Below are 23,038 nucleotides of genomic sequence, written 5' to 3' on the forward strand. Positions count from 1 at the left end.
GGGCAGTTACTGAATACCGCAACTATTTTCTCAAGGATGTAGTAAACAGAGGAAATGCTTCAATGCCAGTGGTTTCCCATTGCACAAGAGACCTTAGCAATAGGGAAATTGACTCTTGGAGGATCAAATGATAAGTGAGGGGTACGAGGGGCCATACAGAGGTGAGATCTTATCGTGTCCCGACATGTCATGTCAGTCTCAGGTCAGACTTTAAATCACTCTCACAAAGAGTTAACAGTAATGAATAGATAGCTCGCTACTGATCTAGGAAGTAATAAATTCCCAGACATAAATTACACAACCTACTCAAAGTGCGTTAACAACAACAAGGCAGGAAAGGAAAGACTGACTGTGGTGTATCAAATAATTTATATGGACATTAAAGACTGTACTCACAACACATTTAGCTTTTGTAATGCATATTTGTAAATCAAATGACATTCAGTGGGAATTATTATGGGATGGGATTTGATTTGATTTTCCCATCTAGTTTTGGATCGGATCATAACTAAATCAGTAACATGATCAATGAAAAATAGTTCGGCAGCATTTATTAATCTTTTTTTATTTATTTTTTTATCAAAAGTAGCCTATCTGTTAACATTACTTAATGCACTGTCAACTAACATGAACAACAGCGTTTTTACTACATAACATTAACAAAGGTTAATAAATGCTGTAAAAAAAATATTGCTCGTTGTTAGTCAATGCATTAACTAATTAGACCTTATAGTAAAATGTTACCCCCTTTTTGTCCAATAATGTGCACTGACAAATCATGTATAATACGGCCTGGAACGATGGTAAAGGATTTATTTAAAATTTGATTTTAACTTACAAGGTTGTCTTTAAAAAAAATCAATGATTGTAAAAACATTTTACATTCTTTCCAGATCACCTCTACAGACAAATGGTGCCGTAATACTCAAAAGGCATTGATAGAAGGATCTGGAAGGAGTTGAGAGGACTATGTCCTGGACTTTTGCCACTGTAAAGTGGCTGAAATGAAGATAATGTTATCTTTAAAATAACCAATAATTTGATCAGCACATACGCCGAGATTCGCTCACGCAACTGTTAACCTCGCTAATTGTGTGTTCATGTTTTTTTCCACCACTGAGGAAAAGTCTGGACTGGGGTTCCTCCAAATTGGTATCAGTGAAACAAACATAACCGACACTGTCATCATCCTAAAGCCTACAGAGGGATGGGCTGAACAACAGGGTGATGACAAATGGTCAGAGGGGAGATGATGGCACGACTGAATCGCCATTGTTTGCGGTATTCGCTGTCTGCACTGAGGAGAGGCATTTCCTCTGGCTCTGTGGACTGTGCGATACCAAGAGCCCATAGAGACCACCATTGTGGAGTTATTCCAATCTGACCTTGACTTCTTCGCTAACAAACAAGGTCTCCAGTCCAGCTCGGCATCCAATTCACACATCTTTTGGGCTGTGAAATAACATATTATCACATGCTTTACGTTTACTGGCCACTTGTTCTACAAAAAAGGTTTTGCCCCAGTAACGGGCAACTGTTTTAGACCTAAACTAAATGAAATTCCCAAACAATTTTATCAAATTATTCACACCAATTCTAATGTAGAAATGTTATACTTCCTAAAAAGAAAGCTGCATGAATTGTTCACAAAACCTCTGAATTAATTAAAAAAAAAAACGTATCATATTTCTGACTCACCATTAGACACTCAATAAAATCAAACGTTTTAGGCTTTTAGTCAAACTGTGTCATCTCTATGCTAGTGTAATAAAAAAAAAATACTTTTAGCAGTCATGTCATCAAAATACACATTGTGTGGGAAACGGCTAAAATTGCACCACAAGGGCATATTAGGGTTTTTGTTGCTGTAACCTTGATTCAGCCAAAAAATATTTTGACTTGAATAAAAGCAGTTTTATATTCTCATAAAATTATTAAAATTTTATGAGAGTAGAAAAGTCCACACTACAACTATAAGGTTAACGACACAGAGTAATGATATTGTTGGAATCACTAATGGAATGATTTTTTTCCAGCTGATGAATGATAAAAACCTTGACTGCCACCTGCATTTAGAGTGCCATAGCTGTGGCAGGTTTATAATATTTTTACTGTCCGTTGGTGTGAATGCTAATGTAGTTATCATTACCGTTCTTGGTGTTAAAGAGTCTTTAGTGTAAATAGGCCTCCGTTTTTCTTCCTAGACCCTGATAATCTAAGATTTTCAAATCTACACGAGGTGTTTCATAAAGCTTTTTGACATCTACAGTTAATGAAACCAAGTGTGGTGACTGGTGACAAGACTCCATGGTAAACTATTTAGAAACACAAGACTTTAGGCACATTCTTCATGCCCATTTGCTCTTTTCACTTGACTGAAAGGGCAGTGAGTGGACCATGTAATCAGTGCCAACACATACACTTAGGCCGTTTAGTGCAACTAGTCATAAAACTCACTTCAAGTTCTCATATACAAATAGATGCTCCAAAAGACAGACCTCAACATTTGCCTCTGAAGCTAATTAAAAAGATCAGAACCACTAGTTACTTTGTGGTGAAGGGGTCTTATTAACAATAAACTGATGACATCATCTGCACAAAGAAAGCTCAGTTCTGCAGCTTTGCTCCAGGTCCTCTGTGGGGTTAGAAGAGGATCTGATCGCAATCAGTCCCAGTCGAACAAAGTCAATCTTTTAGCTCTGTCTCAGCCGTGTCATTGTACGAAATATTCTACTGGAGTCTAAACAAAAGCTTACATAAGAACATTTCACTGGCTTTGGGAAGGATGCATGATGTGATGCCTGACAGTTTGGCTAAGTTTTTGGTGGACAAGAAGAATGATGGAGATGGAGCATGTGGACCTCTGCACTGACGTTCTGAGAAACATATCCTTTTCCATATAAAGCAAAACTCTTCCACTGAGCCAAACCTCTGATCTGGCAGCACTGCTTTGGGCCAAACTGTGGGCAAGATAACAAGACCAAGGATAGGAATATTTATCATTTCAGTTTCCCACTTAATAAATGATCACCATAGTTTGCCAGAATACAGACATATTTGTGTTCAGTAGAGCTGGTTTGAAAAACTTTATGGCATTTTTAAAAACTAAAATTAAATGACTCTAAAAATGTCATGTGGTGTAGCCATCACTTAAAACATAACTTTTCTTTAAACCTTGAATACATGTTAGTGTACAAATATTAATGTTTACTTTCAAAATATGCCACTTGTTTGTGTTTCTCATTTGTGTTGACCATGTTTGCTTTAAAATGTTTTGATGCAATACAACAGTGATGATTAATGTAGTTGCATTTAATCAAATAATTTACAAACTTTTTCAAGGTAAAAGGTGTTTTCTTTTTACAATATCATGAATTTTTAATTCATAATTTATCATTGCGTTTTGGGGAGTTGCACCACATGACATTTTAAAACCTGAACTAACCCGGCCTTGTCAAAAAAGCTAAAATGGTCTGATATTTTGACTTACTGACCTCAACACACAGTCATGAAGGTCAGCAGGGGTCCTCCTCACTATGATATCATTTCCTGTTTTGCATTACTGCATGTTTCTGCATGTTGTATAAACAGCATTTTTATGTATTCTTAATACATTTTTAGATAAGGCAAGAATGAGCATCATGACATTGATCATATAATTTCAGCTCTATAAATGTTTCATCTAACATAAAATCAAAGCAACAAAAAAGACGACAATGACAAGACAATGCACAATACACTGATTTTTTTAACAAAGGACATGCTCTGTTATAAATAAACGCCACAGAAAAATTCTGACTCCGTCATCTGCTTGTTAAGCACATAGACGTATTGAACAACATGAAAGAGTGTTAGATCTTCTCTATCTCTATTGTAACATGCGAGCATGTCTTGTGCTATCAGCAGCTCATCTTAAAGTCTTTACTATGATCACATCAGATGTATCACATCAGTAAACTTCCTAAACCTAATGTGAAACTAAGTAAGAGATTAAGAGAGGAAGACACAAGAGCAGAAAGTACACAGATAGGGGAAAATAACAGAAGTCTTCTTTATCAAGACATATTGAGACATCCAAAGACACGTGAGCTCAGAAAGCACATGAGCTGATCACAATGATAAGTCAGACACAGTCTCTCCGTTCATAGCGGAGTGAGGGATGAACCTAGACAAAACAAAGTGACTCAATGTACTGCTTAATTTTAAGGACAGCTAAACTTAGTCTTCTGGTAATTCTGGAGAACATTTGCCAGCCTGTAAATGTTAAGTTGCTGATTTGTGATTACTGGTTTGTAAAAAAATATATAAAAAAGTTGTTTCTACCAGAAAGGCCAAACACTGTTCCTCATGATCCTCGCCAACTCCAACAAGCCCCAGGCCCATGCCTTCTCACACACACACACACATTCTGGGATGCATTTTCACTCTTTTCCCGTTAACTCTGAGCTGTGAGTCAAGCCACTGTTATTAAACACAGGCATCTTAAACAGACGTGCTTATAGGGAAATGACCCAAGAACGATCCCCATGGATTTTGCTTTGCGGTAGAGCAGATGCCTCAAACAATCATCACATGATTAACAGCAAAATTAATTAGTCAGATATATAATCATTTTTTTTCACATGGCCATGGGTGTCCAAACACCTTCTAGATGGACATCTAGATTTAGTCTGATCTGATATGGGCCTATATGAAGAAAGAATTGGTTTGATAGCAACTAATGTGACTGCATGTTTGACAGCATAAGAAGGATCGTGTACATGTGATGGGAGTTCATGTGAGCACTTGCTGGTGACTAAAGCACAGAGACTGAGTGAGGAAGTATTAATTATGCTGAATGCAAAATTGCATTTATGTGTGTTTCTCATTTGTGAGGAGCATGTTTAGCTTACGTGACAAAAGAGCCTGTCTCACCAGAAAACAGGCAAGATTGGAAAAGAAACTTGTCCTTAGACCTTAGAATAACTAAATCATCTGGCACATCATTTTAAGACCATTTGAATTCTGATGCTATAAAAGTATTATTTTATTAAGATTATTGATGCAGTAGTTGCATTTAATTAAATCTATCTATTACTAACTAAATTATTCTGACTATTGATCAAGTCATGTCCACTGTAACTTCAAGTTTAAGTAAATTATAAATATTGATTAAATAATTTACAAAACTAATTTTTTTTGTTTTCATGTAGCCTATATTAGCACTGTCAAATCGATTAATTGGGATTAATCACATCAAATCACATATAATCACACATATATATATAAGTATCATTTATATATATATATATATATATATATATATATATATATGTATAAATATATCTGTATGTGTGTGTGTGTGTGTGTGTGCGTGTGTGTGTGTGTGTATGTATGTATGTAGACTATGTATACATATAATCGCAATTAATCGATTTGACAGCACTAATGTATATAATTTATAAACTAAAAAGTAATTTATATTTATATCAGTAACATTTAAAACAACCTAAGTTATCTATCTATCAATCACTAACTTGAACAATTAATTAATCGTTTCTCTATCCTAGTAGTCAAATCCGCTTTTAAAGTTAATTCAAGTTGTTTGTGTGAATGAACAATGTTTTTGATTATCCCATTTAGTGTATGACTGACATAAAAAAAAATTAAAAGGCAGCAAATCCACAAAATTATTGACAAACAAAACAGACAATTATGACGTCAGAAACAACAAAAACTCAAGCAAGCTGTCATGTATTAGACCGTACCTTGATGACATTCTCAAAGATCGTGTCCCTGAAGTCGAGTAGCGCTTTCTGGTCAAACTCTTTTCCGTGGATGATCCTCATTTGTTTGAGGAATGTGGATTTGCCGCTTTCTCCGGCGCCTAGCAGCAGGATCTTCACCAGACGCCGCACCGAGCGCCTCTCGCGCGCGAGCATGGCATCTATCTCGCGACTGCGCCGCTTCGCCTCGCGCTCCGGGTTCACGTCGCGCTCGCGGGCTCGTTCTTTCCCGGTACTCCTGTCGTCGTGAGCGGCCTCAGCGGGCAGCAGACACCGGCTCAGGGTGCGTACCACGCCAGCCATCCTTTACAACTTCGACACGGTTAGTGACCACCTGATGTATTCATTAAAGTGCGCGAGAACTTCACTTTATGTTTTGTACAAAATCTACATGGAATAGACTCAGCTGGCGCCGGCAAATATCAATCTGCGAATATTCAGCGGTTAAAACAAACAATAAACGGAAAAAGCTGAAACACAATAAGCATTTTCCTCCATTATAAAGACATTTGTGAAGGAAAAACCGTTGACACTGAAGAAGTTCTTCCCCAGCAAAGCGACCACTGCTGTCCGCTGAAACTATGAAAAAAGGCAGCTGCCTTCTAACAAATCCGTTGGTCGTGGTAATGAACAAACATCAAGCGGTAAATGTTGTCAGGAAATGTTATTTCGCTGAAACACGTATTCCTTTATAATCTGGTAGCGACGTAAGTCCCAAAAGTTCATACTGGAGGAGCGCGAGCGACTTTCTGATGTTTCCTCTCAGTTGTGGGAAGTTTCTTTGCTGGACCGATCTGATGCCCCTCCTGCTGTGTAGCGCGCGGTCGGTAGGGGGCGCCAGCGAGATGCCCGTTTGAATAGACCTGAGGGGGATTCCAGTGCCAGAAATGCCATTCAGTGGCCCCAAGTCTGTCATGGACTACTGTCTGTGTGGCAGTGCTTACTAAAACTTGAAACTTAGCAAACAGCGTATAAAAAAAAGGTAGGCCTATTATTGGCTAAAACAAATTGCATGATACACTCTGTACAAAGCAACTGGATCAGTGACTAATAAGGATTTCTGAGATGTAAATGGAGCAATATTCATTTTGGTGTCATAATTTTTTTCCCCTACATGTTAGGTCTACAGTGTTCAGCGGTGTAACATTTAAGGGCAAATGTCATTAAAAAAAATTAACCTAATGGGTTTGTTCTTTTAAAGTCCCCGTGTGGTGAAAATCAAGTTTTTAGCATCTTCATGGATATAAGCTTTAAGGCATGAAGATGTTTTTTCACATGAATTTTTATTTTATTTTAAATATGTCATCTGGTGATCAAAGATGAGTTTTAAGGGATACAATTATTGACTACAGGGGGACTTTAATGAATTGTTCAAAAGGACAAGATCTGATTTGAAATAGTCTTAAACATTAGTTTGAAGACATTAGTATTTCATTAGTTGAAATAGTCTTAAACAAGGAAAATAAAAGTTCCTTGAATAAGACCTATGTATTAATATCATTATTATTGCCCTGTATATTTACAGCATTAGCAGCGAGGGTTTCTTAATATGTAAGCAAAATGGACACTAAATATACCGAAATCAAAGCGAATCGTAAAGCGAATCAAGAGCTTGTGAATCGAATCAGGAGACCCAGCCCTTGTCACATGACAACAAAGTTGCTTTTTGATTGACAAACGTTGTTCAAATATTAATATTTTAAACAAAATCGATTCACTGCTTATCAATGAAAAATATTATGCGGAGCTACTTTTTCTCAGCCTTTTAATGATATACAAGACCAGGAAAAGTCAGTTTAATGTAATTTAAGTTGAAATAACTTAAACATCCAAGTTGATTGTACTTAAAAGTTTAAGGCAGCAACTCTTTTTACAGTGTATTTTTCTTACATATAGTTTTAAATGATCATTAGTCATATTCGTAGGCTAATAAATTCCTGCATTAATATTTGAGCGGGTCACCTCAAGTGAGCTGCAATGTTGATATGGTATGACCAACTGAATACCACTTTATCTCACACTTATTTAATCATGCCTGACAAATATTTTATATATATTTGCATGGGTTATTATAGGGACAAAAAAGGCTCATAAAAAAAAACCCTGTTCATTCAGCAGAGGGCAGTGTTCACCTGCGCATACATTCATACATTTCCTTTTAGTCATGTTTTGCTAGTGCATGTACATCATTGTCGTTGTTGTTGTTGTTTTGTAAAATGAGCTCTGTCTGTTAGATTCATACGTGTCGAGCCAAAAGCAAAGAAAAGAAAAGTCCCCTTTATTTATATAGCACTTTACAATAGGCCTACATTTGGTTTCAAAGCAGCTTTACAGTGATACCTGGAAAATGATGCATTCAGTTCAGTTCTGTTGTAAAGTTCATTACAGTTATTAAATTAGTTCATTTCATCTATAAAGCAATTCTGCAAAAAAAATTATATCATTGTCAGTCAGATCAATAATATTGTTGAAAAGGAAAGTTAGCTTCATCCGCAGGTTAAAAAAACATGAGCTTATTTATTAAAACATCTTGAATGGAAATCAGTCATCATTAGTATGGCTTTGTTCTATTTTGTCCAATCAGACACCGTCATTATGTGATTACACATGATGTCCTACAATATAAAATAATATTTAATATTTCAATGTTTGCCCATGCAGCACAGTATCACAAACACATTTTTCTTATTAAAACCACAGGTGCAGTAAAGTAGAGCGGGCTAATTTAGTCCCACTGACCACCTACATATGAAAATCAGGGCTTCCAAAATTAGCATATAAATAGTGACAATTTTTCCGTTCCTCCTCCAAGTAGATTATTCAATACCATTCACAGCACTGGAAAAAAAACACTCTCTGATTACTGTGGTCCCGATGCAGAGTTCTTAAACCTATTTGTCGAGTTGATGTGCACAAGGAAAACATTTAATGGAAAAGCTTTCAAGTTGATTTTCAAGCAGGAGGTTAATTGGACTGGGTTTTTGGAGGGAAAATGAAATCAACATGCACACGAAATGCAGCTGAAGAGGCTTTCAGAAAGCAACACGGCCATGATTACACATTTTCATCACCAAATTCAGAAAGCAACAGAAATACAAGTATCCATTCTTCTCTTTGGAGTCAATTGCACATGATAGCATTCTTGGAGAGTGTTGAGGCGAGCTAAGGCTGAAATAACCATCACCGCCATCCATGTTTCACACTATATGCTTCCAAGCAAAGGCAGCAATGCAGCACCAAGTGCTGTAACTTTGGGTATTCATATAGTTCATTCATTTGATACAGCAAGAGTTTTATTTAATTCACCATGTAAGATGCATTGGAGCTTTTTAAATGTTAATGTTCTAATGTACTAAAATCAGACAACAGTTATTATGGCATTAATAATTGAATATAAACTGTTGGTAAGTCACTGAATTGAAACATAGCCTTAAATGTAGATTTCATTTCATTTCTCTTTTTTTTTTTTTTTTTTTTTTTTTTTTTTTTGGTGTAGTGGTCAAAGTTATTGTCTTATGGTAAGTCTTTTGCATATTCTGGCGAATGAGCATGTGTTGTCAATGTCAGCCAAAAAAAAAAAAAGAAAAAAAACATTCATTCGTGTATGCATTTTACATAAGAAATCAGAACAGCATAGACTCTTTAGTCTTTAAAAGCCTTGTTAAAAAATCTTGTTAATAAGCAGTCGTTTTAAAGGGACAAGTCACGCAAAAAATTAAATATTTGTCTTTTTTTACTCCCCTTTATGTTGTTCCAAACCTGTACATCAAAAGGAGAATATTTGAGGGATGTTTACAAAGCTCTTTTTTCTCAAGCAAGTACATGCAGAAGTCTTATTTTAATGGTGACTTTTTTGTTTTGGCCCCGTTCACTATGAACTATTGTTATAGGCCAAGAATGATTTATGATTACAGAATGTTAATTTTTGGGTGAACTAATCCTTTAACCTTGTTTTCTAACGGTTATTTAGGACTATTCCTTAAGAACATTTAGAACAAAGCCTCTTTGAGCGGATAAAATAATGTTTTCAGGCACAAATACTTGGAAAACACATTTAGCAAGGGAATCAGAAAGTAAAACAGTCAGAAAACAGATTCAAAGCTTGTTTTGTCCAGTCTAATTAAGTGAGATAAGAATTCACTAAACCCAGCAGGCATCTGGTATCAGAGGACTATAGAGGGAAATGTCTAATTAAATAAACAGCAAATAATTAAATTTATGCTATACTCTTTGATTCCAGCATATTGACTCTCATACATGGAAAAGAGTATGTGTCATTAATAGAGGTTCGTACTTGATGGCCACGATGTTTTTAGCCTGAGGAAGGGTTGCTGGAAGAAAAAAACCAAGGCCATGTTTATCAGGGGGAGGGAGAAAGGAATAATAACAAAAGAAAATAGCAGTTGTATTTTTCACAAGCAGATACCAAATAAATAACATCCAACTTTAAAGTGATAATATTAACATATAAGAGCAGCATAGAGTATGTGAACATTAAAGTCTGCATGAAACGGAAATTGCAATAGTCTTTTCTTACCTAGCCTGTTCCCTGTGATGTATTGTGAGTGAAACGGCTTCTTGAACAAGAAAAAAAAAAGTTGGTTTTGTCCATGGAAATTGATTGGATGGTTGTGGGTTGCTATTGGTCGATCTCATGTGAGTGACAGATTGTCCCGCCCTCGCGCCAGTAAACACGTCATCAGAGAAGAGAAGAGATGCAAGAGGGAGGAAAAGTTATTTTGATCAAATATATTATATAATAATAAATAAAAAATTTGACAGAAAAATCATTCATAATAAATACTGCAATATTCCATAAAGAAACAAGAATTGTTCATTTCGATTTCATGGTGATTTCAAACACCTTCCAAGGGTGCAGCTGATGAGCAAAAGCTTTCCTCTCCTAATCGAAGCAATGATCTTGTAAATGTGTTTTTGTTAACAAATTTCTCTGCACATAAAAACATATTTAACAATGCGGAAAACATATTTATCTGTGCTTTGGTGAGCAGCTAGAAGAGGAGCTAAACGCCTTGTGCTTCTCAGAAGAAAGGATGAGTGAGATCTGAAAGCTTATACGGTTGTGGGTGAAATAGGGAGATACAGATGGCCTGAGACACAAAGGTTCTGATGTCTGTGACAGACACACTCCTTCATGGAGTCTATTATGACATTTCAGCGCCGGTGCTTCTCGCAGATTTGATTGATGGATGCAGGGACCACTGCATTCAACAGATTGGCAAGCCATCTGCCACAGCAAATCGACACGCTCGAGACGTACGCAACACTTCCTGTAGCGATCTTCTGTGTAAGAAAGGCACAAACAGAAACCGCTGGAAGTGTGGCAATGAAAGGCTCAAAGTTATATATAGACTGGATTTTCATGTTGTGGGTTTTGAATATATTATGATAAAGGATACAAATCAGTTTGTGCATAATCCCTAAAGTAAATGGGCCACACACGTTTGTTTGTCCAAGACATAATGTGTTTGCATTGATGTGCAAATTATATTTCTATATCTCTACTTCCCCTTGGCCTTTTACATATGCATTAATCCTAAACAAGAACCTGTCGCATTCAAAAGGACACAGCGTTTCATTCTGAACAACACGAGATGCCCAGTCTTTTCAGGTGGTAAACATCTAATGTGATGTGTTGCGTTCTCCTTGTTTTAGTGAGCAGCGACAGATCCGAGAGCCTCTTCAATGGTGTTTACAATCACAGTGGAAAGTTGGTTTACCGTCAGAGTTGTTGTCTGCGAGTGACGCTTACTCTGAGAGGAACCACCACCAACACCACATAAAGCAACAAGAAGTCTGCTTGTCAGGGCCCAACTGAAATTTCCACTGCGCTGCTCGTGACACACTCTCTTCAGGATTTTTCCTCTTTTCAAGCCCTTTTACTGTTTTTCACTTCTCATTTCAACAGCACAAATGTGTCACTTTCTGAAGCACATGTGCGTGAAGAGTGAGTTTTAACCCATTAATGCTGCTTCTCAAATCCTTTTATTACATAAAACACACCATGCAATGTTGTGTCAGATGCAAAGTACATTCCTGTGTCCGTTTATAAAACAATATGTACAAATATCATTAAAATCAAGGCTTTGGGGTAGCATATTACACACAAAAAAAGTTTCTTAATATCTTCAACATAATAGTGACAAATTTGTGTTGTTTTTTCCAAAATTTATACCCCTCGAAACAAGGATGTACATCCCTAGATAAGATGCCATATACAAACATTAACTAAAAAAACATCCTGTCATTTAGATGGTCGCTGCCGTTTCACTTTATTAAACAGGTGATAAGGCTGGCATCAATCTCAACAATAAATATATATATAAAATTATATACACATCTGTATGCTGTGTTTAAAATCACAAGGGTCAGAATAAGGGTAGTTGACATCAATCGTTCAATATTTGTTTTTTATAATTATTACACTTGAAGTTTTTGATGACTTCATACATTCAAGGCGTGAATGACAATAAACACCTAAAATATAAATTTTCCCTTATACATTCACATTAACCTAAAATGTAAAAATCCTATTATTCGTAAGCTACCCGTAAATCATGGTGTGTATAAATGGCAAACAGTAAATCATCTGTAAAGACGGTACATGGATAAGAATATTTGGATAAGGCTTACATCAGAAACAGCTCTCGTTATGATAACATCTAGAGAACATGAGAGCCCACTTTAGGACGTCAATGGCAGCTTAAACAGACTCCAAAATAATGCCAACATTAAAAAAAATGTTTTTTTTAAATCCACAAAGTTGAGCTCAGCATGTAAATACATATAATGCCATTGAACTACAGTAAGCTTAAAACCTTGGCAAGTATTTAGGTAGCAGCTGAAATGGGCACGAGAAAAGCCACATGTGTGTTATCTGTATAAAGATTAACTTAGAAAACACATTACAATATGGGCTTGTGTTAAAATAAATATAGAAGTGCCAAACAAACTATATTAACGTATGTAATGTGCCTTTAAAGATTAAAAGTACATACTCTATGCTGCAACAATAATTGCATCTGATTGAATTTACAGTTGTACACAAATCGGCCAGAATAAAACTGAAGCAAAATGCAGTTGGCAGCACTATATTGAGCATTACAGGTGAATGCTGGGAAGGATAATGTTTTATTGACAACAGCTTTGCTTCAGGAGAATAATAGATAAAAATCTCAGGGGTGAGAACATTTCCACTGCTTACTATGTGAACCTCAGGTGCAACACATGGAGCCGTTCCTCCACCGAGCGTTTTCTTTTTTTTGACAGCAGAGAGAGAAACACACCTCACCAAGCTGTGGCCTTTGACAGAGTCACTTCCTGTTCACAAGCCTGCGCCGCATGCACACGTTTCCACCAATGTGCAAACAGACAAGAGTTTTGGAGCGCAGAAACTTGCTTCCGTGATCAGGTTACAGCAGGTCCTGCTCCACCCAGACCGTCTTCTTCTGCTCCTCAAAAATCTTGTCCTTGATGATCTTGACAAGATCCTCAACCCCACCCCATGAGTCAGGCTCCACGCTCGCGTACAAGCACGGCAGAGTCTCCAGCTCCTTCTCCTTGGAGCGACACATCTTCAAGAACTCCTCCTCAGAGTCCACCTTCAGAGGGAGCCGTCTGCTCGAAGAAAACATCACAAACTATTACTAAACGGTCTAAGGATCATTCGCCCATGAATAATGAATCTTCAAACTGGAGCTGAATAATCAATATGACATGCATTCAAAGAGTGCAATGAGTCTGAAGACCTTGAAAGACTGCTTGCCTTAATTTTTTGATGTTCCTTTCACAGATTTTGATGAAGATCACGATGGGGTAGATCTCTCTCCTCAACAGGTCTTTGACACAGCTCAGATCAGCTTCCAGAAGACAGTGCTTATTCTAAGACGCAAAAGACTGATTTAATAGAATGTCTTTTTCTTTTTTAAACTATACACTTTCATTTTGTTGCATTCATGCGTTAACAATTAAAGCCGCACTTAATAAACTATATTGTAAATATGCATGTATAATTTAAACCAGAAAAGAGAATTGAGAATTGAGAACTCATCCAGCAAGGTGTCGGTTCTCGTTTTTTTTGTCCTGTTTTTGGCACACCTCTCGAACAAGATTTGCAGTGGAAAATTAGACTCATCTCCTGACACATTAGCAAGTGAAAAACAATATGCTGCCTCTCATCTAACCACCTGATAAAACCCCAACAAGCAGATTGCATCTGCAGCCATCAGGAGCAGTCTGTCTCCTATATACTACTGCCGATTCCCCTCTCAGTCACATTAAACACAGTGAGACTTTTTGAGTTTCCATGTTTACCATATGTGATAGGCTTTTACATAAAGGCAATGATCGACGCACACATATAGAGCACACGTTAAATCTGTTTATCAAACAGTATAAAGCGATCATATCTTGGATTAAAGCGCTCAATTCATATGGATTTGTTTTATGACGCCTTTTTGGATCTTTGAAATTTTGGCTACCTGAACTTTCAATGGAGGGACAGAAATCTCTCAGGTTTCATTAAAAATATCCTAATTTGTGTTTCTTATGGATTTGGAATGATGGACATGAGGGTCAGTAAAGAATGACTGAATTTTCAGTTTTCGGGATGAACGTGTGAAACTGCTGGCCTTAACTAGTATTTAAGAAGTTGGGCCAGGGCTAGGTGTAGTGTGAAAATCCCATTGCTGTCTTTAGGAAAGGGTTAAGCACTCACTAAGAGGAAGCTCTTCTAAATGAGACTGTTTGGAAAAACAGAAAGCACACACATACTGACAAGCTTCTTGAGTAAGCAGACGATGTGACCACACATAAAAGCAAAAACATAATTTAGCTATTATTAAATTGTTCTGAAAAGAACATTTATTACTGTACCTTAAAGGCAACCGCTTCGATATTATCTGGGGTGATGCATTCATATGTGCCTGTCTGCTTTTCCTTGGAATAAATGATGGGCTCTATCTTCTGTTTCATGAGGAATTCATCTTTTGTCAAAATGTCTGGAAAGAAGATGAATTTATAGTTCTTGTAAGCAGGTGTGTCAAGGAAAACATTGCTTGCAAGGATGTGGTACTGATTCGATTATTCTTAAGTAGTTCCAGTTCGTTAAATGTTATATTTATGATTATCTTGGTACTTTTGAAGCACCATTACAATTAAACTCTGTTGTGGACACTTAAGTCTCACATTTCAATTAAACAGAGTCTTTTCGACTCATTCATTAAAAGACCAGGTAATGAGATTCATTTCTTTCATGAATCTGACTATGGCACCTCATTTTCTCTCTCTTCGCATTCAGATTCTCACAATCTCTGAAGCTGAAACTATTTTTTTTGCCATGCCCCTGCAGAGTCAGTTTAGCACAAAAAATAAAAAAAAAGTTTATGAATGCAGATTTCCTTGAACCATTAATGAATTGATTGTCACATGGGGTTTCTTTATTTTACTCGTTTATTTTTTGAAAAACATTTTTTTTACTTTATTTGAACTTGCATAAATTATTTTTATATACAAGTCTCAGAAAGCAGGCTGTACACCTTCAGATTAATGAATGATTCAGTTCTGTAAAAAACAAAACAAAAAAAGAACAATAAAACAAAAATAAATACAAACAAAAAAATAAATGCATATAGTCCTGAATATTGGTTATTAGGCACTTACGCATTAACACCAGTCAATCTCTATGCCCTGCCCTACTGAAACCCCACTCTACATTAATAACTGATAAAGTTCGTTTCTTACTGTAACAGCTGGAAACATACATTAAAAATGCTATGCAAATACTTGTGCTAAACAAGGACTGAGTGGGTTGCTGCCTGTGACATAATAGTTGAAGTCATGGAACAAATTAAAATAAGGATCCATTTATTAAGATAAATATATCATATATGTGACCCATAGTTAGCAACCACTGTTTCTATATACAGAACAACATCTCTATCATCATCACCACAGTGTGCTGCTATAATTAGAAAGATAATTTTACCTCTTCCAGCTATTTTTACCTGGTTTGCAGATATTGAACTCCATAGCCCCTCCAAGATTAAGGAACTTCTGGACGATGGTCTTGGCTAGGATGTTGGGGGTGAAAAGGATGGGTCTTTTGCGCTGGCAGTGGTGTGGGGTCACTAGACTGTAAGGGATCAGATTCAAGCTCTTGTTTAAGTCGCTCTCTGGGTCAGATGTGTCTGAAAGAATGGAAAAAACTGCTAAATGTCAAATGTGAATCAGCATAAACACTAGAAATGGACATGGGTGGACTGTGAATAAGCATTTTGTTCCCATCCCTTTAAACCAATACATTTTCCAGGCATTCAAACATATTTTTTTGGAGATTGCACTCAAAAAGGGCAATTACTAGCTGATAGAACAATTTAGAGCATAACATTTCTGTTTCCAATTGCATTTTCCATTAATTTTTCAGTCCTGGAAATCAAGCTATAAAAATTCCCTAATATTTAGTATGAAAACCCATCTTATGGCATCCACTGCAAATACTGCTGAAATAAACAAGTAAAGACAAGGCTGGGCAGTCTTACCCTCAGGCCTCAGGGTTTCAAAACCTGGTCTGGAAACTGATGATGGATTTCCTCCATTGACAATGCGGACACGCTCACTGCTGTTCATCCTCTTGTACTTGTTATCCACCCTGCTGACAAACTGACACCAGGGATCGCTTTTAATCTCAGCAAGACTCCACTCTTTTCCTATCTGCAGATAAGACCTCAGCCCTATGGCAGTGTGAGCAAACTCAAGAGGACCTGTTACCTGTAATAACTGAAAGATGAAGACACTGGCTCTGGACAGACGTGGACTAGACTTGGGGTCTAGAGAAGGTGCGGGTTCCTCAGGTTGTAGAGTGTTCTGTGAGCACAAACGGAAGAGAGAGAATTCATTAGAATGGAAGACATGGAAAGTGAGATTTACCAGTAGATTTTTTTTAAACTAAGCTGAAAAACGTCTCATTCCAAATCCATTGTAGGTAAAACATCACGACTATCAATAATGTGACATATTACCATACACACATCAACACCTACAACGTATTGAGCGACACTGATCAACAACAGTGCGAACTACTGTAATATGGAGGTTAGCCAATCATAACAGAGGTGAAGTAGCAAAAACAGTTTGTTTAATTCTGATGTTCAAATTATGACTGTTTTGGTCCAAGAAGCATTGACAGACATTATAAATAAACTTAAAACGGCCTGTTTACACCAAGGACAAGCATGGCTGGGCATCAGAACAACTGCAACAATGAGTAATTAAAGGCATATTAAGATCATGTTTGGCAAAATGCCTGAAAAATCATAACGTGTCTATCACTTTCGACTAATAGATGGCGCTGTGACCAAATTGATGTGGTGTGGTCAGAGTAACGTCTGTGCCACTATGCTGAGATACAGCCTCAGAATCATTTTGGCATCATGCCTCAAATTTGTTGCTGAGGTATAAACAGCTATCGACACGAAATCCATAACTTTTTGGCGGCACAGTCTGAAGATGGTCTAGGAGGAGTTCGAAAAAGTAGGTTTTTAAAGTTATCAAAATGGCGGACAGGAAGATCGGCCAAAAATGGCAAAATTGGTATCTATGTTCTCAGCATGACCAAATTAATTATTAAGACCAGTGTCATTACAATAGGCCTATGTCACGAAAAAATTGAAGACCGGAAGTACGTCTTTTAGTAGGGATACGGCTCTTCCGGTTAGCTCTTTACAATGGCGGAGTTCGATAGATACCGCTGGACCAAATCTCTCCGCAACCTGCCTGAAGTCACATATGACGATGTGGTTCGGATGGTAAAAGAAAACTCTCAAGTGGAAAAGCGTGAAAGCTGAGTTATGGCTGTCTACGTCCTGACGCAGAGCAACCCGGTACACTACAACAACAGCGGCGGGCCGTTCGCCAGTTAGGTAAACGTTTCTATGGTAACAGCGAGTTGGACCAATCAGCAGACGTTGCTGCTACGCTTAGGATTGTGGGTAGTTTAGTTTTTTTTCATAAGATCGCGGATAAAACATGTTTTTCTTAAAACAAGGTTGATTTCATACGAACTTATAGCTTCTACAGGAGCAAAAACCTTCGTTTCACAACCTCATAGCTCGTGGTCAGTCTACCTCGGATGGTTTAGACATTATGGCTGATAATCTAAATCCTTATGGAGAAATACTGTTGACCGGAAGTTCTGAATCCCTACTCCGCGTTCCGGAAGCAGGAAGTGTGACATCGGCCTATAGGCTAATTTATTCAAATTGTTCAATAAATTCATTTAAAATTTTGACCACAAGTTGGCGCTGCCCAGAAACGTTTTGAGTACTGTCAGTGCATGGTGCCGAAGACAACAACCGAGTTGCATAACGATACGCCAATGCGTTCGTAAAATGTAGCATTTTACAACAAAATTCAATTCAAATTGAAAATGGCCGATATGGGAAAATTGGGTATCGTTCGACTCGGCATGATGCACTGAATCTAAAGAGACCAGTTTTGTGATTTTTGGCCAATCCGTTTAGAAGTTTTAAGAAAAAAAGAAAAAAAATTAATATCTCCTGACCTAGAATGGACTGAATAAAGCTCTCAAACGAACTTGACATGTGATGCCACGCTGACTGACATGTATGCGCATGAATCACTGTCATACGCACAAGCAGAGCAATATTGTAAGTTACTGCATGATAATACATTTTTAACTAGCAGAATAATAATGTATCACGATACACAATCTCACTTTTAGTTGTCTTTTAACTATTATAGTATTTCGAAGGGCAAAAACATGAACTTTAACTATTGGCTTTACTTTTTCAAGTCAGCTGTCACTTTAGCACGAGGCCAGTAGCGTATATAGCATTAGCTCCTAAGCCTAAGCAAACTAGATCACGTCAAGCTAGGAGGCGTGGTTTCAACAACCAGGCACCTCAGCTCCACCCACGTCCCGCCTCTTTGCCCATTTTCTGTTATCCGGGAGTGACGCGCTGCCAAGATGGCGACGGCTGGCTCCGTCTACTTAAGGCTTCAAAAAAACACTCTTCAGAAACCTACGGGTGACGTCACGGACACTACGTCTATATTTTTTTTTTACAGTCTATGGTGCCAACGCAGTACGCACTTTCGGTGCTTGGCCCCTGATAAAAGTTTTAATAATCGTTCTGATTCTGTGAGAATGGCGCAATCAACATCTATAACATTATTGACAGAAGAACAATATCGCTGATAAAAACATTGATAGTCAACAGAATCCACCACGTTACCGTGCGATGTTGTGGATGCTGCTAATATTGTTATAGTTTTCTTTATAGCTATCATTCTTGGGGTGAACGGGCCTTTAGACCTACAGTTGACCAGTACACAAAAGATGATGTTTTGTCATTAGATGGACAAAAACAGTCAAAATATCTTTATGTTCCATGAAGAAAGTCAGTCATATAGGTTTAAAATGATATGAGGGTAAGTAAATGATGACAGAATTTTCATTTATTAGGAGAACTATCCCTTCAAAATGATAAAAAGCTACAAAAAGTGTTGAATATGGTCCCTTTAATTGGCATTCAAGTTGTGTCCTATCAGTTCTGACTCATCTACAAATGTAAAAGCCGAAAGTGGGCACATTTCTCCAACAATGCAGAAGGAACTGACCCGGAGCCCTCTCAGAGTTTCAGCTTCCTCTCGACCTCCTCGACACATCAGCTTCTGAATCTTCACCAAGAGGAGCTGCTGGGCTCTGGGGAGGAGGTGACAGCTAAGTTTGCTTCACAGCTTCTCATCACAGTCAACAGATATAAAAATGCACACCCACACACTCACCCACACACTGACAAACAATCTGCAGCAGACAATAGACAAATGTGAACACTCGATTTGAAACCGACACTATAATGGTCACTCATTGTTCAGTGTCCTTACCTGGAGTAGCTTGGTATGGTGCCTCTCTCCAGGTCCTTGTCGGTGAAAGCGTCCACATGGGCGCACAGCCACTCGCATTTGCCCTGGTGCATGGTGTCCAGAACATGGAGGACCTCGTCACATCGTACGTTCAGTGAGCAGCTGTCCGACTGGCTGTAGATATTCAGATTGAGACGTATGTAGAAGGAGTCTCCAGACACCACTGTGCCATCTTCAATATCCTTCAGCAGCCGTCTGTAACCTGGAAACAAGAAAGCGGGCTCAAAACAGGATTTATTTTTTTGGTCTAATAAATAACATCTGAGAAAAGGAGCCATTGAGGTGCTGAGAGTTGAATGCAACCCAACACCACACTGAATAAGATGGTGTGTGTGATGGACTCAGAGTAGACTTATACCAAACAGAGCAGCAGCTCATTTGATTCAGACAGAACCAAAGCCCTGTCTTTTCTTTAGAGTCTGCATATGTTAGTAGGCTCTTCCCAAGACTTTTCGAAATATTGGACCCTCGCACTGAAATCTTGAAACTCTTTCCTTTTAAGAGTCTGGACTCACCATCATGGTTTGACTTGTAATGGAGATGCACCTGTCCGGTGCATCTCTGCAGGGTCCAGTGAGCTTCCTCCTTGGTACAGGTGTCCAAAGCCACACTCTGGGCTTCTCCACGGATACTGCCCTCCAGCTTGGGGAAAAAACGAAATCACCACTACTACAGGTTTTTTTTTTTTTTTTTGGAACAAATGCAGGAGTTCAACTCACCATTAAAAGATGGTGTCCGACTTTAACTCCGGCCTGTTCTGCATCAGAGCCAGACTGGACAAAGGACACAAAGATGCCACTATCATTTCCACCAATCATAGTGATTTCTGACAGTAGGTTTTCACCAGAGAGAAAAAGGCTCTGCACCGGCCGCAATGAGTTTCGCTGAGGGCCTGAGGTCAATGAAGGACGAAATGGTCTAAAAAAAAAAAGAAGAGAAATGCACAGATCAAAGAGAAGTTATAATATTGATTTATGCTTTTGTAAAGTGAGGATGAACTGAGATGACGGAGACATAGCGATTTTTTTTCTCAAAGTCACCAAAAAGGAATTCACAGCAGTGTTCAAAGAATGGTTATAAATAAAATTAAAAAAACCTCTCCAAAGAGAATTTCCTAAAGATGTTATTGACTTGCTCCAAATCATACGAGTCCATTGTCTCAGATTGATGGGAAGACGAAGATGAATGGATGGATGAAGGCCCGTAGGAGGACATGTCTAAGTCATGGTCATCTACAGCAAAAGAAAAATACATTTTTACAAAGACAAGTCACTTAAGTGTATGATTCAGACGGTGAGTGGGCAGAATAAATCATTTATGCATGTTCATACCCATGTCGGCATTGTCTCCACTGTCAGTATCTGCAGTTTCTGAACAGGGAAGACTGAAAGATAGATTCAGCACAGTAAATCTTACTCTATAATACCAACCAACAACAATTCAATATGACTTTACTATTGTTACTGCGTTAACTATGGTATTTTTTTGTGGAAATGCAGTCTAAATAATCTATAAAAGTAACAACAATATAGCCACAGCTAGTTTTAAAGATATACAGCTACACAAGTTGTATGGGTGTATGTTACACTTACCACCTGTGTTGAGAGTTTGGGTTCTCCTTGATCCTCCTGACAATGGATTGAGGGCCTGGAGGCTCTGGCGCAGTGGACAAGATGCTGTCGTTACGGGGACGTAGCTAAAAAAAAAAAAAAAAGCACATACACAACAGTTGCCTTCAAATTAAAGCTACTTGGAGAGATAAACAAATGAGATGAAAATGAGTCATACATTTTTACAGAAGGTCTCTGCAGGAGAAATCATTACGCTGGCACTGGTAAGACCCGTGTTGTCAGAAGCTGCATGTTCTGATAGATCTCCATTGGTGAAAGGCACGGCTACATAATAAGAGATGAAATTAAAAGAAGCCAAGCTCAATCTTATTGCAAACATTTCGTGAACGTTATCATGCTTTAACCACATATTAACTGCAAGTTTGCATACAGCACCATCAGAGCTCTTCAATAAACATTTTACCTTGGAATTGAGGACTTCTGGGTCCAGCTGCTGGAGATTTTGGTCTGTTAATCTAATAAATGAGAATGACAAATGTTGAAATGCAGCAATAATAGCTTATACCCATATAATAATTACAAAGACATTCAATGAGAAGTTTCTACTCACTCTGCCCTTGAGGTTACATCTGCGTTGGAGCTTAAACTCGTGATCATCAACAGTTTCTTCTCCAGAGTCCTCTGAAGGACCTCCTGTATTTGCATCAGGTTGCCCAAAGTGCTGAGCTATAATTAGTGGAGTAATGTCTCGTGGCAAACTCTGAGGGGGAAATATCATGAAAGAAATCAGAAGAAATATTCAGCGGCTGGAATAAAGCATATATCTAATGCACCAACAACTGATATTGTGACAAAGACATGAAAGGGGAGTTTCAAAATAGAAAAAAACACAACTTGTCAATCGGACAGATAATGTCTCACCTGATCCAAACCATTTTCCTTGGCCAACCGTCTCAGTTTGCACTCCAGGTTGACTATCTTGGCTTCTTTGCGTACAATTTCAATTTGAAGTTCATCGCTCTTCTCTTCCAGCTCCCGTATTTGCTTGCGGTACTTGTCTTTGTCAACCAGGCATTGAGACACGAGGTGTTGAGCATCATCTCTTGACTTGAAAGCCTGTGAGACGAAGAAAGCAATACTATATCGGTAGCTCTTAAGTAACAGGAAGTGAACTGATTTAAAGCCATCGCTAGGAACACATTAGTACTCAACCTGGTCCCGCTCACGTTCCACCTCTTCCAGCTGCACCATGACTGTATTCATGCGGTTCTTGTACATTTCGCAGTCCTTCACCAACGTGGAGCACTTCAATTCAAGGTCCTCCTTCTCTTCCAGGTACTGTGTATTATTAGATTAAACATTTCTCATTTAAACCCATCAGTAGAATAAAGAGCACAGTGGCATCATTCAACACTGCATCACATGAACCTGAGAGGAAACCTTCTAAACTGTAAAAAAGATTTATAAGCAACAGTTTGTAGCACGTTATTAATACCTAACCCTCAGAACAACATTTCACACTTCACAATGGTGTTATGCAGCTCAAACCTTGCTGACTGCTTCATCATTTACAGAGAAAAAGCTCTGCTACGGCATACATTTACATTTTGCTGCAGCAGAAATTTCAGTATAGCACAGAAATCCTTTCAAACTAGGATTACTTTCCATGTCAATAAACAAACAAACACCAAAGATCTATTTGGGAATGTGGAAGATATTGTTTGGCTTTGACAAGCA

The 23,038-nt window shown here is 38.0% G+C and overlaps 2 protein-coding genes across 3 annotated transcripts in view; both read right to left on the reverse strand.

The window, feature by feature from the left end:
- Positions 1-6,744, reverse strand: part of gna12a (guanine nucleotide binding protein (G protein) alpha 12a) — a 34,612-nt gene extending 27,868 nt beyond the window's left edge. Inside the window, exon 1 of the mRNA XM_082189616.1 lies at positions 5,748-6,744. Coding sequence (XP_082045742.1) covers positions 5,748-6,068 — 321 coding nt within the window. The 5' untranslated portion in view covers positions 6,069-6,744. The remainder of the gene's footprint in view (positions 1-5,747) is intronic.
- A 5,008-nt stretch (positions 6,745-11,752) lies between these two features.
- Positions 11,753-23,038, reverse strand: part of card11 (caspase recruitment domain family, member 11) — a 28,409-nt gene continuing 17,123 nt past the window's right edge. The window contains exons 7-24 of one of the 2 annotated variants that reach the window (XM_082189082.1): positions 22,514-22,639; positions 22,223-22,417; positions 21,912-22,061; positions 21,765-21,816; positions 21,519-21,625; positions 21,323-21,426; positions 21,062-21,114; positions 20,827-20,962; positions 20,450-20,648; positions 20,246-20,372; positions 19,692-19,932; positions 19,425-19,509; positions 16,554-16,649; positions 16,325-16,445; positions 15,791-15,973; positions 14,661-14,785; positions 13,552-13,667; positions 11,753-13,403 (exon numbers count right to left, since the gene is read on the reverse strand). In XM_082189082.1, coding sequence (XP_082045208.1) covers positions 13,199-13,403; positions 13,552-13,667; positions 14,661-14,785; positions 15,791-15,973; positions 16,325-16,445; positions 16,554-16,649; positions 19,425-19,509; positions 19,692-19,932; positions 20,246-20,372; positions 20,450-20,648; positions 20,827-20,962; positions 21,062-21,114; positions 21,323-21,426; positions 21,519-21,625; positions 21,765-21,816; positions 21,912-22,061; positions 22,223-22,417; positions 22,514-22,639 — 2,421 coding nt within the window. In that variant the 3' untranslated portion in view covers positions 11,753-13,198. Of the gene's footprint in view, positions 13,404-13,551; positions 13,668-14,660; positions 14,786-15,790; positions 15,992-16,324; positions 16,446-16,553; positions 16,650-19,424; positions 19,510-19,691; positions 19,933-20,245; positions 20,373-20,449; positions 20,649-20,826; positions 20,963-21,061; positions 21,115-21,322; positions 21,427-21,518; positions 21,626-21,764; positions 21,817-21,911; positions 22,062-22,222; positions 22,418-22,513; positions 22,640-23,038 lie in introns of both variants that reach the window. The other variant, XM_082189081.1, reaches the window with a different exon arrangement.

The sequence above is a fragment of the Leuciscus leuciscus genome, assembly GCF_965113295.1.
Source record: "Leuciscus leuciscus genome assembly, chromosome: 1".
NCBI classification, from domain to species: domain Eukaryota; kingdom Metazoa; phylum Chordata; class Actinopteri; order Cypriniformes; family Leuciscidae; genus Leuciscus; species Leuciscus leuciscus.